This window comes from Lepidochelys olivacea, assembly GCF_965140295.1.
Source record: "Lepidochelys olivacea isolate rLepOli2 genome assembly, chromosome: 1".
NCBI classification, from domain to species: domain Eukaryota; kingdom Metazoa; phylum Chordata; order Testudines; family Cheloniidae; genus Lepidochelys; species Lepidochelys olivacea.
Window position 1 is genome coordinate 253,174,590 of NC_140411.1, and position 23,204 is coordinate 253,197,793.

Here is a 23,204-nt window from a genome sequence, read left to right on the forward strand (position 1 = left end):
TGGATGACAACAAGATCAACAGCTATTCCCAACCTCAGTTCATATCCACCTAAAAGAAAAAAAAAATCTTCTGTCACCACAATTCAGTGTCCTTGGAATTGTGTTGTCAACAGCTACAGAGAGAGGGATCTGCAGAGCTGAGTCCTGTCAGGATATCCTGTCATTCCGTTAGGAAGGGTTTATTCAGCTTTGCAGTGAAAACGTTCAGCAAAAGCCATGTATTTTGGTATTTTTCCTATCTAAGGGCAGGTTTCACGTGCTTTGTGGTTTAGCTCATTGCTTTCTTCAGGAAAAGGAGGGAAGTCACTTCAGTCTTTTCACTGGAATGTAGTAAAGTGGTAAGGCTACCAAAACTCTGATCATTTTCAGCCATAGCATTGTTACTCATGACTGAAGAGTTCTGAGGAAAAAAAAGCCAACAGTTTTTCATAATGGCAAAACATATGGTTGTTTTATTCCTTGTGTCTTCTTTGGTTGCAAATAACCTCTCTTCACCACCAAAACCCAAAGATCAGGTAAGAAAAGTCATATATTTTCTTTTGGATACATTTTTTAGATAACAATGTATTGTGTTTGTGGTATAGTACAGAAGGGTTCTGTAATTTTTTTCACATATACTGAGTCTTATGGGTGGTGGGGGGACCCATTGCACTATCCATCAGTGCTTATGTGATGCTGTCTCCTGGATAAATAGATATCCCCAGCTGTTGTAAATTAGCATATCCCCATTGAAATCAATGGAGCTAATTATACATGCTAACAGTCTGATCCATAAACTATGCCATAAATAGACCTGTGCAAATAAATAAATAAATCTCCACATTGGTGAAACTGACAATAGATGATGTTTGATTATGATTCTCCAAAAGCAACAAATGAAAGTTATTACATTTTCTACTATATCATAAGATGAAAACAGTTTTTTTATCATAGCAAACAGTACTCTTTATTCTCCACAAAAAGCTATTTTGGCCAGGTGAAAAACAGTCCTGGAGAACTTGATAATGTTTAACATGCGCAGAAAGTTGCAAACTTAACATGAGATTTGTAGACATTTTTGGAATTAATGTATATGGTGATGTGACACAACCAGGGTGTAAATTTCCTGGATTTATGGAATTTCACAAAAATGTGTTTTGTAACATACATTTAGGGAATGAGAAGTGTTATTGTATTATAGATCTAACCATAGAAATGAGAACTGGTCAAAAATGTTGTGTTCACTTGAACTACTTTACCGCATATGGTTTTGGATTTCTGTGTCCTCACTAGTACAACTGGGAGAAAAGGTTTGAATAACCTATTAGAGGAATGAAAGAGATGTGGAGGAAGAGAGTGTCAGAAAAAGGGACAACTCCCATTATCCCTCCTTTTTTACTTTTTCAGCTAGAAACATGTAAAAAAAATTGCTCTGAGGTGTGAAAAGGTGCGGTTTTCCCCTCAGTGTCTCTAACTTTTTCTTTTTACGTTTCTTCCCCTTTTTCAAATGGGAGGAGGGGGCAAGAAGGGAATGGAGAGAAAATGGGAATTTTCCAAATATTGCAAAACAAAAAATTCCAAAATTTTGAAAAATAAAACAATTTTATTTGAATTTTCTCATTTCAAAATCTTTGAAAATTGAAAATTTTCATCAAAAATGAAATTGGGGGTGAAAAATGTTCTTTTGACATTTCAGTGAAATAAGCCAACCCAATGTCTTAAGTTGTTTTTGCACTAACACTCCTGTTGAAAGTAGTTTGCTTGCATATTAAAAGTCCAGATCCTGATATCCTTGAGATGTTAAACTCTGAGTGACTTTTCCTGAGCAACTTTGCAGATCAGCACCTAACAGCACATTAAATTAAAAAGACAAATGTTGAAATAAACAGGTCAGCAGGTACATCTAGCTCAGGGGTGTGCAAACTTTTTGGCCTTAGGGCCACATTAGGGTTCCAAAACTGTATGGAGGGCTGGGTAGGGAAGGTTGTGGCTCCCAAAACAGGCTGGCCCCTGCCCTCTCCCACTTCCCGCTCCCCTCAGAACCTCTTACCCATCCAACTCCCCCACTCCTTGTCCCCTGACTGCTCTCTCTTGGGACCCCCTGCCCCTAACCATCCCCCGGGACCCCACCCCCATCCAACCTCCCCGGTCCCTGTCCCCTGCCTGCCCCGACCCCCTATCCACACCCCTGCCCCGTGACAGGCCCCCCGGGACCCCACCCCCTATCCAACCCCCCCTCTAAAGCTCCTTTCAGAATGCAGCCCTGAGAACATGGGCAGAGGACCCAGGAGGAGCAGCGGCAGCCACGCAGCCAGAGAGAAGCAGCAATTTCCCCTTCAAAGCGCCGCTTTTCTCTGGCCAGCTGCACGGCTGCCTGGTGCTCCTCCTGAGTCCTCCCCCCGCGTTTGCCGCGCTTCCGCCACCTGCACCGCCCGCCTGCTCCCCTGTGGCTTCAGGTGAGCTTCCCTCCCTGCTCTCCCCTGCCCCCGCACTGCAGCCCCCCTCCCGTGCTGCCCGCGCAGCGGCATCACTGCGGGGGCGGGGGGACAGCGGAGGAGGGGCCAGGGGCTAGCCTCCCCGCAGGGCCAGCTCTAGGATTTTTGCTGCCCCAAGCAAAAAATTTGCCACCCCAAGTTCCGAGAGCCGGAATGCCACCCCGGAATTGTGCCGCCCCAAGCACGTGCTTGCTTTGCTGGCGCCTAGAGCTGGTCCTGCCTCCCCGGCTGGGAGCTCAGGGGCCAGGCAGGATGGTCCTGAGGGCCATAGTTTGCCCACCTCTGGTCTAGCTTAAGGTGAACTGGCTAGATCCTTCAGCATTTACTCATGTATTTGTATCACCTGGGAGTACAGATTGATGAATTGAGCATTTTGTTGTACTGTTCAAAGCTGACTTACTTGATTTCATAAGAAGGTTAAGTCCTTAGGTAATTGAGTGAGTTGTCTAATCAGAGTTACAACTGAAGAGCATGGTTTGAAAGGCTGTGTGTTTGAAAGAAGACCATCAGAGGCTTTGAAAGGTGTGTTGTAGTGGCTACAGGAGGGGGGCAAGAAGACACAGATTCCTGAGTTCTGATCATGCCTGTATAGTTGACCCACTGTGTAGCCTTGAGCAAGTCACTCTCCGTTTCCACATCTCCATATGTAAAATATGAATACTTACCTCTCTCTTTTGTACAAGTGTTGCAAGGGTTAAGAGGGTAAATGCTTATGAAGTGTCTTAATGAAATATCTCCCTCATATTTAATATTAATATTAATCATGATTAATATTACTATTTTTCTGCTTTTAAAAAATGAAATATTTGGGGGGGATTATTATTCTTAATAAGCGGCTTTACCCTTAGAAAAATAGACAAACCACTATGCTAAACAGTTTGCATTATATAAAGAAATCACAGGAAAAAATCTTAGTGCAAAAATCATGCCCTCAACTGTTATAAATTTGGAGAGGGGGGGTTGCTTAGAGCTACAAGCATCTTCAGATTTAATTGTCTGGACATACCAACTGGTTTTAAGGTTTTGTTGGGAGCTTTTTAAGAGGTAGGTCAAACTAGAACCTTGAATCTGAACCTTTTCAAATTTTCATCTTCAGAGAGTTCAGATCCAAACTCACTCACATGGTTTCAGTTTCACATCAGATCCAAACCTAGAAGGTGTCTACCTTTCATTTCAGATATGGACAAACATTTTGTCCACATTTCTCACGATTTCATGTCCATCTAATCCAAACCCAAAATATCATCCTGATTCATCCTTGAACTCAAATTTTGCCTAACCCAGGTCTGGATATTGCCTTCTTAGTCCATCTTGGGGAGGGGGTTGGGAGAAGGTAAATATTTTATTATGCAGAGACTGCACAGATCTCTTCCATCCAGTTGACTGACATTGTACTACATTGCACAGGACATTTGGGGGGTTGTAAGAGCTGGTTAGTGGGTAAACTAATATCACAAAATTTCTCCACGCTTAGAAAATAATGGACCTTCTCCCTGGTTTGGAAATCTAATTGGGCTTTATAATTTAACACCCCATGCACTGAGGCACTTTCACTGAGCTGTCTTTGGTTTCCATTTCAAACTTGCCAAACCAAGCATTTATTGATATCATATTCAGTACTACTGGCCAAAGATTTATCATGATCCCAGCAGGGATATGAGACATGGTGGTGGGGAATATAAGGAGTCAGACTCTATAGGTTGTAGGGCTCCTCTGTAGAGAAGCCTGCCATTATATCATACTGACTGACCCCACAACCTGTTTTAGGCCTGGGAGCAAGATAGCAAAACTGAAAAAGTGCACTGTAGCTACAGGAGAATGATGGGGCTGGGTGGTTATGAAAATGTACCCATAATAAGACTATAAGAATTAAAGCAGGATTTCTCATTGACTCCAGTGGGAGCAGTTAGGCTAACTGTGAGTATTTTTGAAAATGCCATCCTAAGGATTTAAATCTATTTCTGGCTTTTTACAGGTGAAGAATAAATGTGATCAGAAGATGCTCATTACAACCAAAACTGAATGCCGATCTTGTTCTCTAAACCTTGAAATCCGGTGCCCTGCTGGTTATAGTAAAATTACCAATGGATCTGGAATACGAGATTGCAGGTATTTCTTCTGTCACAATTATTCACTATAAATATTGTTCACCCTAAACCAGAAATTTTTAATCAGCATTAGAAATGACCTATGCCTTGTTAATCTGTAAAATATGTTCTTCATTGTCCTAACCTCACATTCAAAGTGTAGCACTCATGACGTTTACAGAAAGGCTGCTTAAGCAGGTGGAAGCAAGGATTGCAGAATACACACTGCTTTATAGGTGTCGACTTCTAGTTTTCCCTGGGGTGTGCTCCACCCCTTCTCTGCCCCAAGGCCCTGCCCTAGCTCTGCCTCTTCCCACCCCTGCTCCACCCCCAAGACTGCCGCCTGCCCGCCACTAGCTGCTCTCTGCCCTCTCCCAACCCCCTTCCCGACCGCCAAACAACTGTTTGGCAGCAGCTACCAATCAGCTGTGGCTGGTGGGTGCTGAGCATCCACTTTTTTTTTCCATGGGTGCTCCAGCCCCAGGGCCCCGTGGAGTCGGTGCCTATGCACAGCTTTGTGTCTTGGATTAGTTCTTTTCTTTAGTATGTATTTGGTCTCTTTTACATCAAAAGAGGTGGAAAGTTTTTGGTTACTTTCATGCCTCATCTACTTCCTCCCATTTGAGCAGCTATCGCAGAAGCACTATGAAAGCATTGAACCCATAGGTGTAATATTATTATTTGTATTACAGTAGTAATGGGGCTTAGAGGCCCCAACCAAAATTAAGGCCCCCTTGTGCTAGGCACTGTCCAAATACGTACTGTGAGAAGAGCCCTGAAGAGCTTACAATCTACAGATAGAGTTAATGTTCCTTTGAGTTCTCACTTAGGTCTGCCAAAAGATCTTTCAACAGGGAGTGTCAATGGATAGAACAAGACAGAAGGTGAAATCCTAGTCCCATCAAAGTCAATGGTAGCTTTGCCAATGACTCTGGATCTTGGATTTTACGCAGGATAGTTTATGTTCAGAGTTACTCCTGGATGAGATCTTGGGGAAGATGTAAGTATTGGTATACATGACCTTCCAGTTTATCTCTATGAGTAGTATAGTAAAATCGTTCTCAGTCATATCCTGTAGCATTTATTATGTGTTCCAGCTTGGATATGAAGTTTCTATTGTTAAATGCTGCATTCATTTTTAGTCTCCCAAATCCTATGAGTCAAAAACTCAAATGTAGTTTTCAAAACTTTTCAGGGATATCCCTCTTAAATAGTCTTGCCACAGTCCTTTATATATATACTAGACAACTATGGAATATCCAAACTACAGATAGTAAGAAGGACAGGCATATTGTACAAGAGAAATGGCTGCAAGGATGTTTTTGGACTTCAATAAACTATGGAGGGGAAATCCCATCTTTTACATGAAAAATAAAAAAAACAGAATTGTGAGGCTGTAATTTTTAAGTTCTGTTATCAGGCTTTAAAGAATGAAGAGGTTACAAACTTCATTTGTCCCCACAGGAGGTTTTAAATACTCTAAAATATCTGCAACTTCTTGTCTTCAGGTACTACCTTGAAATCAGGACTTACACATTGTCTCTTCCTGGATGTCGGCATATCTGTATGAAGGAATTTCAACAACCTGAGTGCTGCCAGGGATATTGGGGCCCAGATTGTATGGGTAAACTCACTTTATTGACATAATATCTATGGATGTGTGACAATGATTTGTCTTTTCCTCTCAAACTATTTCCATGGTAAATCTGATTTAGTTTCGAAATACGTCAGGAGCAGTCAGCTCAGTAGAGCATCTTGTTTGGTGAGTGTACTTCAGAGTCTTACATCAAGTATATAAGCTTTAAATAATGTAGGGCCAATATACCCGATGGATAGTCTACTCACCTAATGCCTATTACAGTATTGGATCTGCTGACATCCTCTATCAGGAGTCTGAGAAAGTGTGACATAGGGCCTTCTCATTTAATAGCCTACAGTTTTGGAATACTCCCATTCCTCAATGTTCACCAAAATACATTAGTGACGTCTTTCTGAGGCTACATAAGTTCCTTTTCTATTTAAGTCAGGGTGATTCAGGGCCTGATCCAGCACCCATGCAGTTATACATTGGCTAAATAAACAAAAAGAATGTTAACAGATTATCATCTTCTATATAGGCAAAGATATGGTTTAAACACTGACCATATTTACTGGAACCACAGTTCTAGAAACCCTACTCACAGCTAGATCTCTCCTTACAACACAGAGTGACAAGCCAACTTTTTAGTTATTGTCTTTTTTTTAATAAAGCATAGAATTCAGCCCAATGGTACAACAATGACAATAATATTTGATTAGTTTATACACTGCAATGTATTCTGTGACACCAAGTTATGGACTGCGTGTGTTTTAGAGTATGGAAGAGTTCGCTCAAAATAGAACAGCGTCAGAATTCATGCTAAAGGGATTCTGTAGTAAGTAGAGAGGCCCCCTTTTCCTTCTAATAAACATCCTGGCCAGGAAAAAAGGAACTCTGTATAAGAATCAAGGTCTAGGCATTGTTTCTGCTGTCACTTAAAGAAAAGTGCTATTTTCTTTCCTTATCTTAATCTGTTTAAGAACATACTGTATGTCTTAGAGTTTAGAGGAAAGCAGTTCCTTCCTAAAACTAGAAGAAAAATCCCTGACTAGGAGCATACTTCATCTTTTGTATTTCATGGTGATGACAAAATAAGCTCTTAAATTGCACTTCTATTTCCTTAAATGATAGACCACATTGGAGCAACTGGTGTTCTTCTGTCCTTCCCTCATACACTGCAGGATTCCAGTACTGCAAACCTTCCATGCAAGAGAGCCACACTCCAGTTCCCTTTTAAATGGACTACAGTATATTGAATCCAAACACAAACCATCACGAAATATCAGGCTATTGACAGCAGGGAGGCTCTACCCAAATTGTTGGGAGGTGATGGGGTTCAGCAGATAGGCTGGAATAAATTCCTTTTTCAGAAGAATTTATGCATTCTTAAAAGCCTGACAAGACCAGAACTAATATTTTCAAAAATGAGCAAGCCCCTGTCCATGTCTGATTTTCAAAGTTGCTGAGCACCCAGAAGCTTTCAGTGAAGCCATTTACCTAAATATGGACCTAGAATCTTAACTTGCAGCAGTCCATGTTTGTAAATCTTGGACTAGTATTTTAAGATCACAGCTAGAATGCCTGCTGCATTTGAGTGTACATTAAATTACAACTGACATGAGACCCTTTTTATTGAGCATTCCAAACATGCTTCAGTAAACTTCAGTTAAAACCAATATCATTTCAGAGCTTCATAGATTTTTAAGCCTTCTGGGGACTATTATGAGTATCTAATCTGGCCTCCTGCATAGCACAGAAATATTATCATCCTAATTTCTCAGTTGTGCAGCTGAGGCACAAAGAGATCAAGGGCCAGATTTACAAAGGTATTTAGGTGCCTAAAGACACAGATTTGACTTTGACTTGACTACAGTGGGAACTGGGTGCCTAACTGGATTAGGTACTTTTGAAAATCCCACTAGGCACCCATCTGCATCTTTAAGCACCTGAATACCTTTGAAAATCAGGCCTTAAGTGACATGGCCAAGGTCACACAGCCAGTCAGTAGCAGAGTGAGGCACTCAGCCTGAGGTCTCCCAGGTCCTAGTCCAGAGTCTAACCTCTAGACCATCTTTCTTTTGAACCTCCCTCCCTCTGACTTGCTCCCTCCCTGTGACTAGCACCACTCACCTGCTCCCTCCTGAGGCCATTCAGATTTTTAATCAGTATCCAGCAGATATCAAGGCCACCTACTCTGCTCAGTATTTAGAAAACACTGAAAACTAAGATTTGTCACATAGCCAGTTAACACAGTCATCAGAGGCATAAAAGCAAAGGACATGGAATAAATGTTAGGGTAACTTGCTCCAGAAAGTAGAGATCATATATAGGACCCAATACAGATGCCCAGCATTTAGCTTTTTCTCTAAGTTTTAGTTACATGAACTATTTATTACTACTGTCATATGGATTCTTAAGAATTTTATTTGCTGTACAAATTTAAGTAAAAAATCAAAACAGATTAGGAAAATGTATAATATATAGCTAATAATCAAATTCAAGTGGAAGGACATACAATGTTTCCTAAAGGGCTGGCAACGTTCAGTCTATTTTGCTCTTGCTTGTGTAATACAAAAGAAAAATGGAAAACAAAGTAAAGATAATTGTTTTAATTAATTAAACTGTATGAGGCAAGAAAATTTATGTATTTAAATGTTTTTCTATAAAGAAAAAGCTCTGACTATAAAGCAGTATTGCTGGCCAAAAACTTGGGGGGAAAAAATTCATAGAAACTCTGACAGATTCAGAAGTATTTCCCATCCCATGTTATGTTTTCAGGTGATCTGGTTTTGTTTTCTGAATTTTCAGTGGATTTTTTTTAAGAACAGAATTTTTCAATTTCAAAATCAGAAAACTTCAAAAATTGAATGTTCCAATTTAAAAATAATCCAAAGATTTTTTTAAAATGGGTGCCTAAAATTAGGCTCCTACATCTATATTTTTGGTATCAAAATAAATAACCTAATTCTAAAAGGTGTTGAGCTCCCAGCCATTTCTAGTCTTATGCTTAGACGATTAAATAGACCAGACACACCTCTTTTGGTGGGTTAAACTGAAAAACATAGCTTTCTTACCATTTCTTGAAAGATACACTGAACATAAAGAAAGAGCCTGATTCTCCACTTCATTTACATAAGTTTTATGCCGGCCTGACTACAATGAAGTCATTGGATATACCGTAGTGTAAAACTGGTATAGGGACTGGGGAATCCAGACCGTGGCCTTCTGGAATATAGTGATCAAGCAGAAGTGCTCTATCTGTCTAGCTAAAGTTGTAGAACAATACAATAATTTGCTAAACAGCTGATAAAGGATTGGCTATGGTAGTATCAAAACAAGAGGCAAGAGTGGAAGTGATGTCAAAGGTAAATGGATTGAAATCAGCAGCTAAAGAATTATTATGTCCGCCATTTTTAATACTGTTTTACCAGAATTTTGTGCTTACTATATAAATCCTGAGCTCTTCTCATTATTTCATTTGCTAGCCTTGCACATTTAACAAAGGCACTGGTGCAGGCAATGAGTTAAAACAACAAACTGCTCTCCATGCACCCCACAGATTAGCTGATTTGTTAGTCCTACGGATAATTTTTATCTGTGACCTAGTGTCTTGAAAACATTTAGAAGCTCCATGAGGACATTGGTGCTAACATGTATTTATTGCTCTCCTTGTCCCCAGTTATCTCATCTCAGATCTTAATACAACATTGTGATTTCAATGCATTCAAGGCACATTGGACTGAAAATTATGTCTGTTACAGACTGATTCATCGAAGAAGTGTATATAAAGTCAATAGCTCTCACTGGATTACTGACTCATCTTTAAGGGATAGGTTGGTATGCAGTGAAAGTGTTCACAGAAATAATGCGTATGCATGTGCACATCCACTTATTTGCTCACTGCTCAGATCACTTGCAATTCACCCTTGTGCAGAGGCACAGTACAAGCCTTCCAGATCCCTTAAACTCTTGAAGTCAAGATTAAATTAGACATAAGTGGTGCATAAATCTTGTGCTGGCTCTCTGCACAGGGTAGATATTTCACCTCCCGCTGCACAGAACTACGGCTGGCTGGAACACAATTCCATTTCAGGAAAAACATTAAAGTTTCAAAATTTGTTTTTTGTTCTGCATCGGAACAAAAATGAGACCTTTCAAGAGTGAGCCACCTCAGAATTTGGGGCAGGAATTAGAACCCAGGTCCCTTTCTCTATCTCTCTTGTTGGAGCTGTTCCCCTTTGTATATAATTAAATATTGGGCCAGAGAAAGAGACAAAACAGATAGAAAAGGAACTTGAACCTCGGTCACTTCCATCCTAATGGCCCGCTATTCTGGGGTGGGTTTCGCCCACTTTCATCTCCCTCTTCAAGCCAGATTTCCGTTCTAAATTTTTATGCAAAATTTTTATTTTTGTTGATGAAAATTTGAATATTGAAATATTTCGATTGGATTTCGATTGGAAATGCTGTCATGCTGCCTCATGCTCCCATTCTCTATAGGTTGGGCTCCTTGGTCAGACTGATCCTCCTATGATATGCCATGGTCATCCCTCATGGCAAAGGGAGGTAGACACGGTATATCATGGGTGATGTAGTTCTACTGGGGAGCCTGCCCAATAGAAGAGAATGGAGACAGCAGGTAGCCAAACTTCAGTTCCCATGAGGCACTGTGACAGCATATCTGAATATTTCAGTTTTCAGGCTTTCAGTTTTTCAATGAAAAATCAAAATTGGAAAGCATGGAAAGCAGATACTTATTTGGGAAAAAAGTCATTTAAATGAAAACCCAATTTTCTGCCAAGGACAGGTTTGACAGAACATGTTCAATCAGCCCCAATTGCATCACAGCCCAGCCTGACGATGAGATTCCATTCCCAGCACAAGGCCATTTTCTTAGGCTTTATGCAGGGAGAGATGGATTTCACCCATAGTACAGAGGATGCGAAAAATTACAAGTAAAATAGCAATACAGAAACTGTACAGAACAAGAAACTTATTTTCTAAGTAACCCTTTTATTTATAGTAACAAACTGAAGCAAATATACCAATGTTGGACTATGATGTTCTAACAGAGCTAATAAGTTTTTTCCATCTATACCTTCTATGATTCCTTGAGATTTTATTCAGTGAATGTTTACTTTCCCCAAAGGGTCAAAGCGTTCCATCTGTTCTAGAAAACATTGGACTTTTCACCTCTCAGTACACCAGTAGGAGTAATGCCCAGGTTTTCAGAAGAGCTGAGCAGCCAAGAGCTCCCATTCACATCAGCACTTGTGATATCAGATCCCTTAAACCGCAATCTTGCAAACACGTGCACACATGCTTAACTTTACTTCCACAGGTAACCCCAAACGACTCACAATGGTAAAATTAAGCACAGGTGTATGTGTTTGCCAGATTAGGGCCTTATCCGGGTGTATGAATATGGATATAGAAGTTTAACTGTGGCCAAGAATTTCTAACCTAAAGTTAATCTTCTAGATCCATATTCAAGCATCTAAATAAACAAGCTGATTAGCAAAAGTGCAGAGTTCTTGAAAATCTGGTCCATTTTGAGTTGTCTGAATAGCGATTCAGGAGCCTAACTTGAGGGTCCTATTTTTGAAAATCGAGGCCAATATACATTTTATATAATCCTCCATACAAAATATTAAACAAATTCCATGCTGATCTTGTGTTTTCAGAAAATTCTTGTATACATTAGTCCATAAATTTGAGATTGTGTTGAATTAGAGAATCCTAAAGAGTAAAGATGAAAAATAGCTATTATGTCATCTTGTCTACCTCTCTGCCAATGCAGGACTGGTCCTTATAGGATATTTTCTAGAGCTTTGTCCAATCTACAATATATGATGTTTTTACTATGCTGTATGGAAAAGACTCTCTCTTCCAATACGATCATTAAGTGTAATTTTTAATGACTGACCCTCTGGATGCTGCAAATGTTGTAATAAAATGACTAGTATAGCAATTTCTAGGTTGCCTATCAATCCTTTGACTAAAACAAGAACTTTACATTCAAATTCAAAAAAGTGTGATTACATTTTTTTTCTTTTCTTTTCATTTTCATGGAGGTCTGCCCCTCCACATTCCATCTGGCCAAACCAGAGGAAAAAGTGTTAGAAATCTCATTGTTCTCACAAGATTTCTATTCCAGCATAGTCAATCCTAACTCCATTCAAGTCCATGGGACTTCATTGAGACCAAGATGTCACTGAAGATACTTAGGTGATTCAAAAAAAATCCATGCTTTGAGATGCCTATTTGAACTGATTCCCCCAAACCGCTTGAGAGTAGCCATCACTAATATAAAGGACTTTGTCTGTATAACTGTCACAGTCAGTGTTGTTGATTTGTCACATGTTTTATTCTGTAGCATGTCCAGGAGGAGCTGCATCACCATGCAATAACAGAGGCCGCTGTTTTCAGGGTATAAATGGGGATGGAAAATGCACTTGCCAAGTATGTCCCTTCAATTTTTGGAATGATATTGTGTATCACAACTAGGAAATACTCCATATTTATGTCAGAAAAATACATAAACTGAAAGTATTTCAGAAATAGCCTGCAGAGAGAGTTTAGGGGCGGGGCAGGTTGGTTTTATTTTGTGTTGTTTTTTTAAGTTTCTGCTCACATAAAACTTCAAATTATTCCTTATGACTATTTACCTTAAGGTTTCCATAATGTTCATTTGGTGGTGATAAATAATTCCACCCAGAAGGGAAAAATAAAAGGTCAAATTCTTCCTGATATGTGCATGTAAGCCCCATTAAATTGGTCCACCTCATCCTGCTTTGGCTAATCTTCTAGAAACACTACAAAGCACATCTTTTCTAGAGCACATGGGTGGGAGTTGGAGAATGAGAAACAGAGTAGAATTGAGGCATTTGTTATTTATTATTAATTATTATTATTATTGATTAGCTAGTAATTAGAATGATATGAGTAGTCAGTTACGTTCTGTTGCAATTCTTGATTATATTTTAAGCCTTCTGCATTTCTGTGGAAGTGGTCAAAGCTCTGAATAGGAACATACTGGCTAGTCACTGAGAGAAATTAAGTTTAATGTATAAATATGTGAGGGAGAAAAATTGGCCAAAGGAGAGTTTTACCTGGGATTTACTTGAGCAGTCCTCATCTTGGTGGGACAGTGTTTTTTCCAAATTACTGTCTATAGTCCTTTCAGCATTATAACATTTTCTTATGTATGGCCACTCTGCTTGTATTCAAATGTTTAATTATACAGCAGAATGACTTTCCTTATATGTTCTATAGCCAGGATTTGGTGGGACAGCCTGTGAAACTTGTGCTGAAGATAATTTATTTGGACCCAACTGTACTTCAGGTATGTCTGATCTTATCTCCTTTTATAGAAGTGAAAAAATAAGAAATATTAAAACTGTATTAGTGCAGGATGAATTGCATGACCAATAACCTGCGTGCAGCACAGTGAAAACTAGTATCCTTAAATATCTTTGTTTTATCATATAATCAAATAAACTAGAGATGGGAAGGACCTGCTAGATTATCCAAGTCATCTCACAGTTAGTGCTGGAATGTTTCCTGCCATATATTTTCCATGGCTATATATATATATTAGGGCTGTCAAGTGATTAAAAAAATTAATCGTGATTCATCGCACAATTAAAAAAATTAATTACTATTAATCGTGCAATTAATTGCACTGTTAAACAATAATAGAATACCATTTATTTAAATATTTTGGATGTTTTCTACATTTTCAAATGCATTGATTTTTAATTACAACACAGAATGTTGTACAGTGCTCACTTTGTATTTATTTTTATTACAAATATTTGCACTGTAAAAAAACTGTAAAGAAATAGTATTTTTCAGTTCAGCTAATACAACTATTGAAGTGCAATCTCTTTATCACAAAAGTTGAATTTACAAATGTAGAATTATGTACAGAAAATAACTGCATTAAAAAATAAAACAATGTAGAATTTTAGAGCCTAAACTCAGACAAACAAGTTTGTTTACTTATGCAGGAGATAATGCTGCCTGCTTCTTGTTTACAATGTCACCTGAAAGTCAGAACAGGTGTTTGCATGGCACTTTTGTAGCCGGCATTGCAAGGTATTTTCTTGCCAGATATGCTAAACATTCATATGCCCTTCATGCTTTGGTCACCAATCCAGAGGACACGCTTCCATGCTGACGACACTCATTAAAAAAATAACATGTTAATTAAATTTGTGACTAAACTCCGTGGGGGAGAATTTTATGTCTCCTGCTCTGTTTTACCCACATTCTGCCATATATTTCATGTTATAGCAGTCTCGAATGATGACCCAGCACATGTTGTTCGTTTTAAGAACACTTTCACTGCAGATTTGACAAAACACTAAGAGGGTATCAATGTGAGATTTCTAAAAATAGCTACAATACTCGACCCAAGATTTAAGAATCTGAAGTGCCTTCCAAAATCTAAGAGCAATGATGTGTGGAGCATGTTTTCAGAAATCTTAAAAGAGCAACACTCCGATTCAGAAGCTACAGAACCCGAACCACCAAAAAAGAAAATAAACCTTTTGCTGGTGTCATCTGACTCAGATGATGAAAATGAACATGCGTCGGTCCACACTGCTTTGGATTGTTATCAGATAGAACCCATCATCAGCATGGACGCATGTCCTCTGGAATGGTGACTGAAGCATGAAGGGACATGTTAATCTTTAGCAAATCTGGCATGTTAATATCTTGCAATGCCAGCTACAACACTGCCATGTAAATGCTGTTCTCACTTTCAGGTGACATTTAAACACGAAGCAGGCAGCATTATCTCCTGCAAATGTAAACAAATTTGTTTGTCTGAGCTATTGGCTGAACAAGAAGTAGGACTGAGTGGACTTGTATTTCTTTTGTTTATCATTTTTACAGTGCAAATATTTGTAATAAAAAATAAAAATATAACGTGAGCACTGTACACTTTGTATTCTGTGTTATAATTGAAATCAATATGTTTGAAAATGTAGAAAAACATCCCAAAATATTCAATAAATTTCAATCAGTATTCTATTGTTTAACAGTGCAATTAAAACTGTGATTAGTCACGATGAATTTTTTAATCATGATTAATTGTTTTTAGTTAGTCGCGTGAGTTAACTGTGATTAATCGATAGCCCTTATATATATATATATATATATATATATATATATATATATATATATATATATAAGTATCGGGGGGGGAATGGGGGTTAATTGTGGTATTTTAGGATACCATTCTGTGGTAATCTACCAAATGCTAACTTGCAGTATTTTTAATAAATTTCCTAACTAAAGGTCCTGTAACCATAGCATATACTTACACACCAAAAAATTACCCAAAAAATCAAATAAATTCAATCTAGTATTAAAACCACTGTACATGAGTCAGAAACTAAGTCGCCAACCAAAATGCAGTCATGAATGGGCTGTAACTTAAATATTCTGTAGTGGCTTTTCCACAATAATCACAGTAACTATATAGCCTCAAAGGCATACTGTTTTCAACAGTTGTCCACTGGATGCCAGTGTTAATTCATATAAACGCTATTGAGACATTTTTATACAAATAGGGCATTTGAATCAATTCAGTATCTTTAATGGAATTATTCTTAAGGCTGTTGGAGGATTCAACAACATGTTAATTTAAGGATGATTTATGGTTTCAGCCTTCAGATATTTCAGCTGTTGATGCCTATTCCAAATTCTCTAGGGGTCCGTGGAGACTGTGCATTGATACAGCTGGCAGCAAATATGCCTTCAGCAATACCTTGCTCCCCTCTGTGCCCCTTGATATTAGAATGGGAACTGTTCCATTTGATGGTTAAAGGCTGGGGTCCTATTTTCAAATCTGAGTAAAGTTAGGTCATCCAGGTCACCAGCAGCATGTTCTAATCAGCACCTCCACACCCAAACACCCATTTTAGGCCCCAACAGGTCTGCTTCAGTAACCAGGTGTGGGACTTGAGCATCCCAGTACAAAGCCCATAATACCCATGTTTGAAAAAATTGCACCAAGTTTGTCAAAAATGGTAGTATTTAATTACTGCGTCTAAAACATTAGTGGCATGAGAAACCACTGAAGACCTTGTTTCAAATCCACTAACTTATTTACCAAAACCAATCCATTTCTACATATAGTTTGCAACTGTGCTCATGGAGTATGCAACAGTGGAATTACAGGGGATGGAGGATGTACCTGTTTGTCTGGATACAAAGGGCTTAACTGTGATCAGGGTAAGTATAGTGTTTTTTTTCCAGCACATATTCACCAACTTCTTTATGGTGGCTCCTGGTGAGGGCTCAATATATTCAGCAGCAAAATACACACCCCAAGTCAAACCACATCACCCCTAACCTAGCGAAGACCCATGATCATTATCACTGAATCATTACATCATCGATCACCACTAACAGTGGCCACATCACCACTCTACAGTGCCTTGCTCATCTATACCCTGCATTGGTTTTTGTACAGCAGAAGGATTGAGTGTAATGTTCTTTAGTGTGATGTTCAGCCACAATATAACCTTTTGCCTTCTTTCTCTCCAGCAATACCTGAATGTGAGGCCTTACAGTGCCCTGAAAACTCCAGATGTTCTATTTCTAGTAAAGAGGAAACCAAATTGGAGTGTACATGTCTTCCCAATTACCATGGAGACGGTAAACAATGTGAACGTAAGTAGCTGTGAAGCCTGGTGGGCCATGGCCACCTAGTTTGCTTCCATAAAATCAGCAGAGGTGAACAACGATTTACATTCGCTGAGAGAGGTCCCACCACCTGGTGACTCAGCTGCATGACTGATCCCAAATACAAACATTACAGACAAATTGAGCCCATGCTACTTTTCCAATTCTTGATGAAGTAACAAAGCTCCACAACCTCTGCTGGGGTAAAAGGTTTTCGCCAATGTGTTCTTTACTCCCCGCACTGTGCCACTTGGACTGTCAAACTGAGTTTTTCCTCCCCCAACAGAACGGTCCGCAGCACTGACGCACAGGTCTGGGTATTTTGTCATAAAGAAACATTTGTTTCTAATTATTCTACTACATTAATACATAACAATACATTGTTATTCTAATCATTCTAACCAATTATGGTGCTGAAGACTCAATACTGTTTATCTAGTAACACAGTAATTGCGGTCTTGGACCAGACCTGAGATCCCTCTCATCGGGTATTTTGCCTCCGACAGTGGCTTGTGTGTGATGTTTCAAGAGAAAGTTCAAGAAACCATATCAGAGAAGTTTCTTCCTATCTCCAATCATTCAGTGGCTGTCTCTATGGCTTAAAGCAAGAGAGATTATATCCCGCTACATTATATTTTATCTAGGGTACTAATGGCAAACTTTGCCACTAGATTCAGTTTTTTAAACTACATAGTGAGTTGGTTCAGGGATGGATGAACTAATTCAGATAAGATGACTCACTTTGAAATCACAGGCAACCACTTGTGCTTTAGTTTCCACATTGGCTACTATCAGTATTACAGATGCAGGGCCAGATCTTGAACAGCTAAGTCAGTGGTGAGCAGTTACTCACAGGAGTAATGCCACTGACTTCAATGGAACTATGCATGTAACTGTTGGGTTCCTAATCTGGCCCTCACTCTACAGCAGTATGGAGGAAATGGACTAAAGCATTCATGCGCCAAGCCTCTATCCCTGTGGCTCTCAACCAGGGGTACACATACCCCCAGGAGTACACAGGGGTTTTCCAGGTATGTCAACTCGTCTAGATCAGTATTTCTCAACCTGGGGGTTGTGACATCCAGGGTGGGTCGCAGGAAGGGCTTAGGGGTGTCACAAGTGCAGGGCCGGCGATCGGGGGTGGCAAGCAGGGCAACTGCCTGTGGCCCCGTGCCACAGCAGGCTCCACGAAGCTAAGTTATATGCTTCAACCCTGGGGGGAAGGGATTGGGCTTGCGCCCCTGAAATGAGTACAGTAGTCTGGAAAGGTTGAGAACCACTGCTCTATCCCTGCTGTATAAAGCTTGGGTTTGGAAGACCCATTCAGCTGAGTGACATTTTCCTACTAATCTAACATGCCTTAGGGCAGTTATTTTAAGTCATGTCACCTACTTGATCCTCCAAGATCACAATTCATCAAAGAAGCGGGCAATTGTTATAATTAAGATTTTTTAAATGAATGCATTATTGTAGGTTTAATTGGGTAATAACTCAACATGCCAACTTTAAAGGTCACTTATGTACAAAAACATAGATAGTTGTTTGCTATGTTGGTATAAATAGGTGCCTATCTCATATCTTCATGCTGATAAAATACTCTGGACTTAGCTATTCTAGACAGTTCATTCTATAGGCTCCACTATCCCCTTACTTTTGCAACTTTTGGGTAATTATTAATTTGTTTTATTAATGTTTTTCAAGCTATCAACCCGTGCTTAAAAAAGGTCTGTGATCCGAATGCTTATTGCACCCATCTTGGACCTAATCGTCATAAATGTGTTTGCCAAGAAGGTTACAGTGGGGATGGCCAAGTCTGCCTACCAATAGACCCTTGCCAAGGGATGTTTGGAAATTGCCCTACAGCGTCTACCATTTGTAGATATGATGGTCCAGGAAAGGTACGTGCTGAACTGGAGCCCATGGCATTTTCAAAATCAACTGTCTAGGACGAAGAATGGTTTTTCCCTGTGGGGAGACAGTCTTGCCTAGCGGATAAAGCTCTCAACAGGGACTTGCGTTCTATTCCCAGCTCTGCCATGGCCTGCTGGGTGACCTTGGGCAAGTCATTTTCTCTTTCTGTGCCCTTGTATCCCCAGTTTACAAAAGGGGGAAATGATACCAACCTCCTTTATAAAGCACTTTGAGATCTACTGATGCAAGGGCACTGTACAAGAGCTAGATATGATTAATTCTACTGGCCACCTGAGTAAAACATTCTGTAGTAAAATTCGCTCCACTGATCAAGTGAGGCTTTCAAAGGTCCCACCTGTTCTAAATAGACATTAATGTTCCCATGACACTTTTTGTAAGAGGTGGGACTTGTCTTGGAGTCCTTGCCCATACATTTTGCCTCCTCCCAACTATTTTGCAGTCCCCTGTGTGCTGGTTTGTTGGCCTTCACTGTTCCAGGGGTGGCTGCATTTCAGTGATGCTATATGCATATATTGTAGTTTATTGAATGCTTTGTGATCTTTTGGGGGAAGAAAAGGTCTATGTGAACACTGATTATAAATTTGACCTATGGGCACTGATTTTAATAAATACCTTCTTGTAAGGCAATGGCACCTAAAGAATTTTATTTCTTTTTTAAGGATATAATTTGAAAGCCAGAAATTTTCTAGGATGGATAAAATCTAGAAAAGGGTTGACTAAATCTGGATAAGCTGCATATATGCTTCTGAATTTGCTGGGTGCTTACCTGAGCCTTTTGAAGTTGTCTTTAAATCCTTTCCCTGGCTTTTGTGACAGAAAAATGCTGAAAATAGCAAGTCACTAATAAAATCCAAAATACAATCTAACATTTGTCTTTCTCCCCTGATTTAGTCCCACTGTGAATGCAAAGAACATTACAGAAATTTAGTACCTGGGAAAGGATGCAGTATGACAGATATCTGTGAGACTAACAACACCTGCCATAAAAATGCAAAATGCACTATGGTTGCACCGGGACAAATTGTGTAAGTCTTTTTCCTTCTTAAATCTTTCACTGATTATATTTTATTCAGTAAATAGTGTGACAGGTCGAACCAGATGGCTATAGGAGAGTAATAGAAGGCAGATATATTAGCCCCAGATTAAGTAGGTCCCTTTTCCCTGGGTAAGGTAACAGGGAAGGTTCCAGAACAATCAGGAACCTTCTGGAGACAATTAAGACAGACAGGCTGATTAGAACACCTGCAGCCAATCAAGAAGCTGCTAGAATCAATTAAGGCAGGCTAATCAGGGCACCTGGGTTTAAAAAGGAGCTCACTTCAGTTTGTGGTGTGCGTATGAGGAGCTGGGAGCAAGAGGCACTAGGAGCTGAGAGTGAGAACGCGGACTGTTGGAGGACTGAGGAGTACAAGCATTATCAGACACCAGGAGGAAGGTCCTATGGTGAGGATAAAGAAGGTGTTGGGAGGAGGCCATGGGAAAGTAGCCCAGATAGTTGTGGCTGTCACACAGCTGTTCCGGGAGGCACTCTAGACAGCTGCATTCCACAGGGCCCTGGGCTGGCACCCAGAGTAGAGGGCGGGCCCGGGTTCCCCCCAAATCCTCCCAACTCCTAGTCAGATACAGGAGACGTCAACCTGGACCGTGAATTCAGAAAAACGGCCAAGCTGAGGGCTGCCGTGAAGCTCCAAGGTAAGCAAATCCGCCAATAAGTGCAAGGCCCACCAAGGTAGAGGAGGAACTTTGTCACAATAGGCTATTAAGGAAAAAGAGATGGCAGAGCAATTCTCAATGTATCACTGACAGTTTCTTTACAAAGTAACTTTATAAAACTTTGGAGTATATTAGCTCCTGCTACTAGTGCTTGGTACAGTGTAGGGAACAGCAAGATAGTTGAGCATTGTGAGAAGAGAGTGTGCGTATGCCATTGCATTTATATTGCTCATTTATTGCTTGATCCAGTGTCCACTGAAGTAAATGGGAGCTCTTTCACTGATTTCAATAGGTTTTGGATCAGACAAGTATGGTGGTATCATAGATGGAGGTGTAGTATATTAGCAAAGAATTATACAGTATAATGCTACAGAGAATATGTTATGTAGCATAATGTACAACCTTAGAATACAGTATTAAAACAAAGAGTTAAACGATAACTCTTTTCACTCTCCAGAGACGTTGTAATATGATTGATGTTTGGTTTATAAGAGTTTATTTGTAGCATTGCTTTTTAGGATTACAATATGGCTGATAATACAGGGTAATAATTCCTGTCTGGTGTCAAAAATACTTTCCATATAGGTGTTCACACTTAGCATAAAGGCAATTCTCTTGGTTTAAGAAGAGGACATCTTATCAATTTTTTGCATTCTAGTGCTGGTTGTCCTTACAATACTAATGGAACTTTTCTATTATAAATTACTGTGCATTTAGAACAAGTTTATACAGAATGTTCTTCTGCCCACCTATGGAGCAGGTTCCACAGCCTCTTCTCTGTGCCCCACAATCTACCTTGTGATAATGACACAGAAAGTAGAGCTGGGTGGCAAACAGTTTTCCTATCCTGTGAGAGTTTTTGAGATTTAAAACAAAAATAAATTGTCAAAAAATTTCACAAACCAAAATTCAAGTCAGGTCAAACAAAATGTTTCGTTTTCATAATTTTGAAATGGTTTGTTTTTATTTTGACTTAATATTTTATTTACTTTTTTTTCTATAAATTAACTTAGATTTCAAAACAAAAAGTGGTTTCAAATCCAAAATGGAACTTTTTTCATTGAGAAAATATTGAAATTGGATATTTTAACAATTTCAATTGGATTTTTTTTCAAAATTAGTTCAAAATGGGAATTTCTTTAAAAAACAAAGAAAATGTCAAACTTCAGCCCTGCACAGGACCTTCAGTTACGTAAGCCCACAACATGGTCTGAGTAGAAGGAGCGGTAGAGAGTAGTAACAGAGCAGTAAAGTACAGATCAGATCAGTAATTTATACAATAGGGAATGAAGCTGAAAATATTTATAAATCATTTGCTTTCACTGAATAAAGAGAAACAGATAACTATGACTTATTTCTTTAAAAATCTGCTGGCCATTTCATTCCACAAAAGAATAGACACATGAATGGTATTACTTTCACCAAAGGGAGCAGAGGCCCAGGGAAAGCATGGAAAGCTTTTAGTCCCTATATGAACAAGCGGAGCATTATGATTTTATTGGTAAGGAAGATCACAAGAGATCATCCATTAGGTGGGATTTTAAACAGAAAAAATTTAGAAAATATTATATCTGGGCTAACTCTGAAACCAGCATTGTAACTCTGGCACCGCAGTCTAAACTAATAAAAAAAAAATATTCACCCAACAAGAAAGCAGTAGAAAGTAAAATGAATTATGTCCAGGGGTTTTCTTCCACACGTTATCATTTTTCATTTTGCCACTTGAACTTTTCAAGAGTTGAAGAAGGAGTTTTATTTTACATTTTCCAACTCAGAAAAAAACAAATCCCCCTGAACATCATTTGATTACATTCTGTGACAAAGAGAGAGATGGGAAGGAATTCTAGATGTCCCCAAAAAGCTGGACATTTTTGAAAAGACTGAAACTTCCAGTTTATAGTCAAACAAAAAAAGATTTGAATGAAAATTGTGATAGCTAGATGTGGGCACAGCCATAATAAAGAGCTACTGATGCTGCTGCTGTATCACAAGTATAGAGGGAAGTGATGCCACTTCTGTGTTTGACTGTAGCTCAAATTTTAAACCTATTTGTCTCCAGCTTCCAGCTCTTCTTCCTTTGTTAACACTTCAAAATAAGCTATTGTGGTGGCCCCGAGCTAGACCCAGAATGTATTGTTGCTCTCTCGTAACTGGAAATTGTAAGCATCCGTTGTGTCACCTCCTTTGCAGGTTTTTTTTTTTTAATGCACAGTTGTACTGCTGGCCTGCTGCCTCAGTCACTTCAGTTTCCCATGGAAGCTCTTTGCTTAGAGGAAGATACTGTACCTGTGGTTTGGGGGTTATAAAATAGCAGTAGCTTGGAAAATCAAGACTATTGCTGTCTGTTTCTGTTCCCGTATAGGTCTTTTCTGCACTAGTGTTAAAAACATTTAAATAACATTTCTTCAAGACAGAAGTTACATACAGCTATGCCATTGAGGGTCACTAAGAAACTTCAGCTGGTGCAGAATATGGTAGCTCAGCTAGTTAACTGGGATGGTTATTGAGAGTACATTCGATTGTAACCTCTTTGGGGCAATGCCAAGCAAAATGGGGCCCCCAGTCCTTGTCCTCTAGCTGGAGCATATAAACCTCTTCCCTGACTTTTCTCTTGTGCTTTTTTACTTCTCTGTATTTTGACTCTGTTCCTAAAATAAAAAACACTGGTTAAGTAGCCACGCCTCTTTCCTATATGCAGGGGCTAACCTCCGGGGGAGA

The 23,204-nt window shown here is 39.4% G+C and overlaps 1 protein-coding gene across 1 annotated transcript in view; it reads left to right on the forward strand.

The window, feature by feature from the left end:
• Window positions 1–284: 284 nt before the first annotated feature.
• STAB2 (stabilin 2) overlaps window positions 285–23,204 on the forward strand; it is a 133,149-nt gene continuing 110,229 nt past the window's right edge. Inside the window, exons 1-9 of the mRNA XM_084646216.1 lie at window positions 285–515; window positions 4,450–4,583; window positions 6,070–6,185; window positions 12,517–12,602; window positions 13,416–13,485; window positions 16,293–16,388; window positions 16,704–16,829; window positions 18,543–18,739; window positions 19,665–19,798. Of these exons, the coding sequence (XP_084502342.1) occupies window positions 432–515; window positions 4,450–4,583; window positions 6,070–6,185; window positions 12,517–12,602; window positions 13,416–13,485; window positions 16,293–16,388; window positions 16,704–16,829; window positions 18,543–18,739; window positions 19,665–19,798 (1,043 nt within the window). The 5' untranslated portion in view covers window positions 285–431. The remainder of the gene's footprint in view (window positions 516–4,449; window positions 4,584–6,069; window positions 6,186–12,516; window positions 12,603–13,415; window positions 13,486–16,292; window positions 16,389–16,703; window positions 16,830–18,542; window positions 18,740–19,664; window positions 19,799–23,204) is intronic.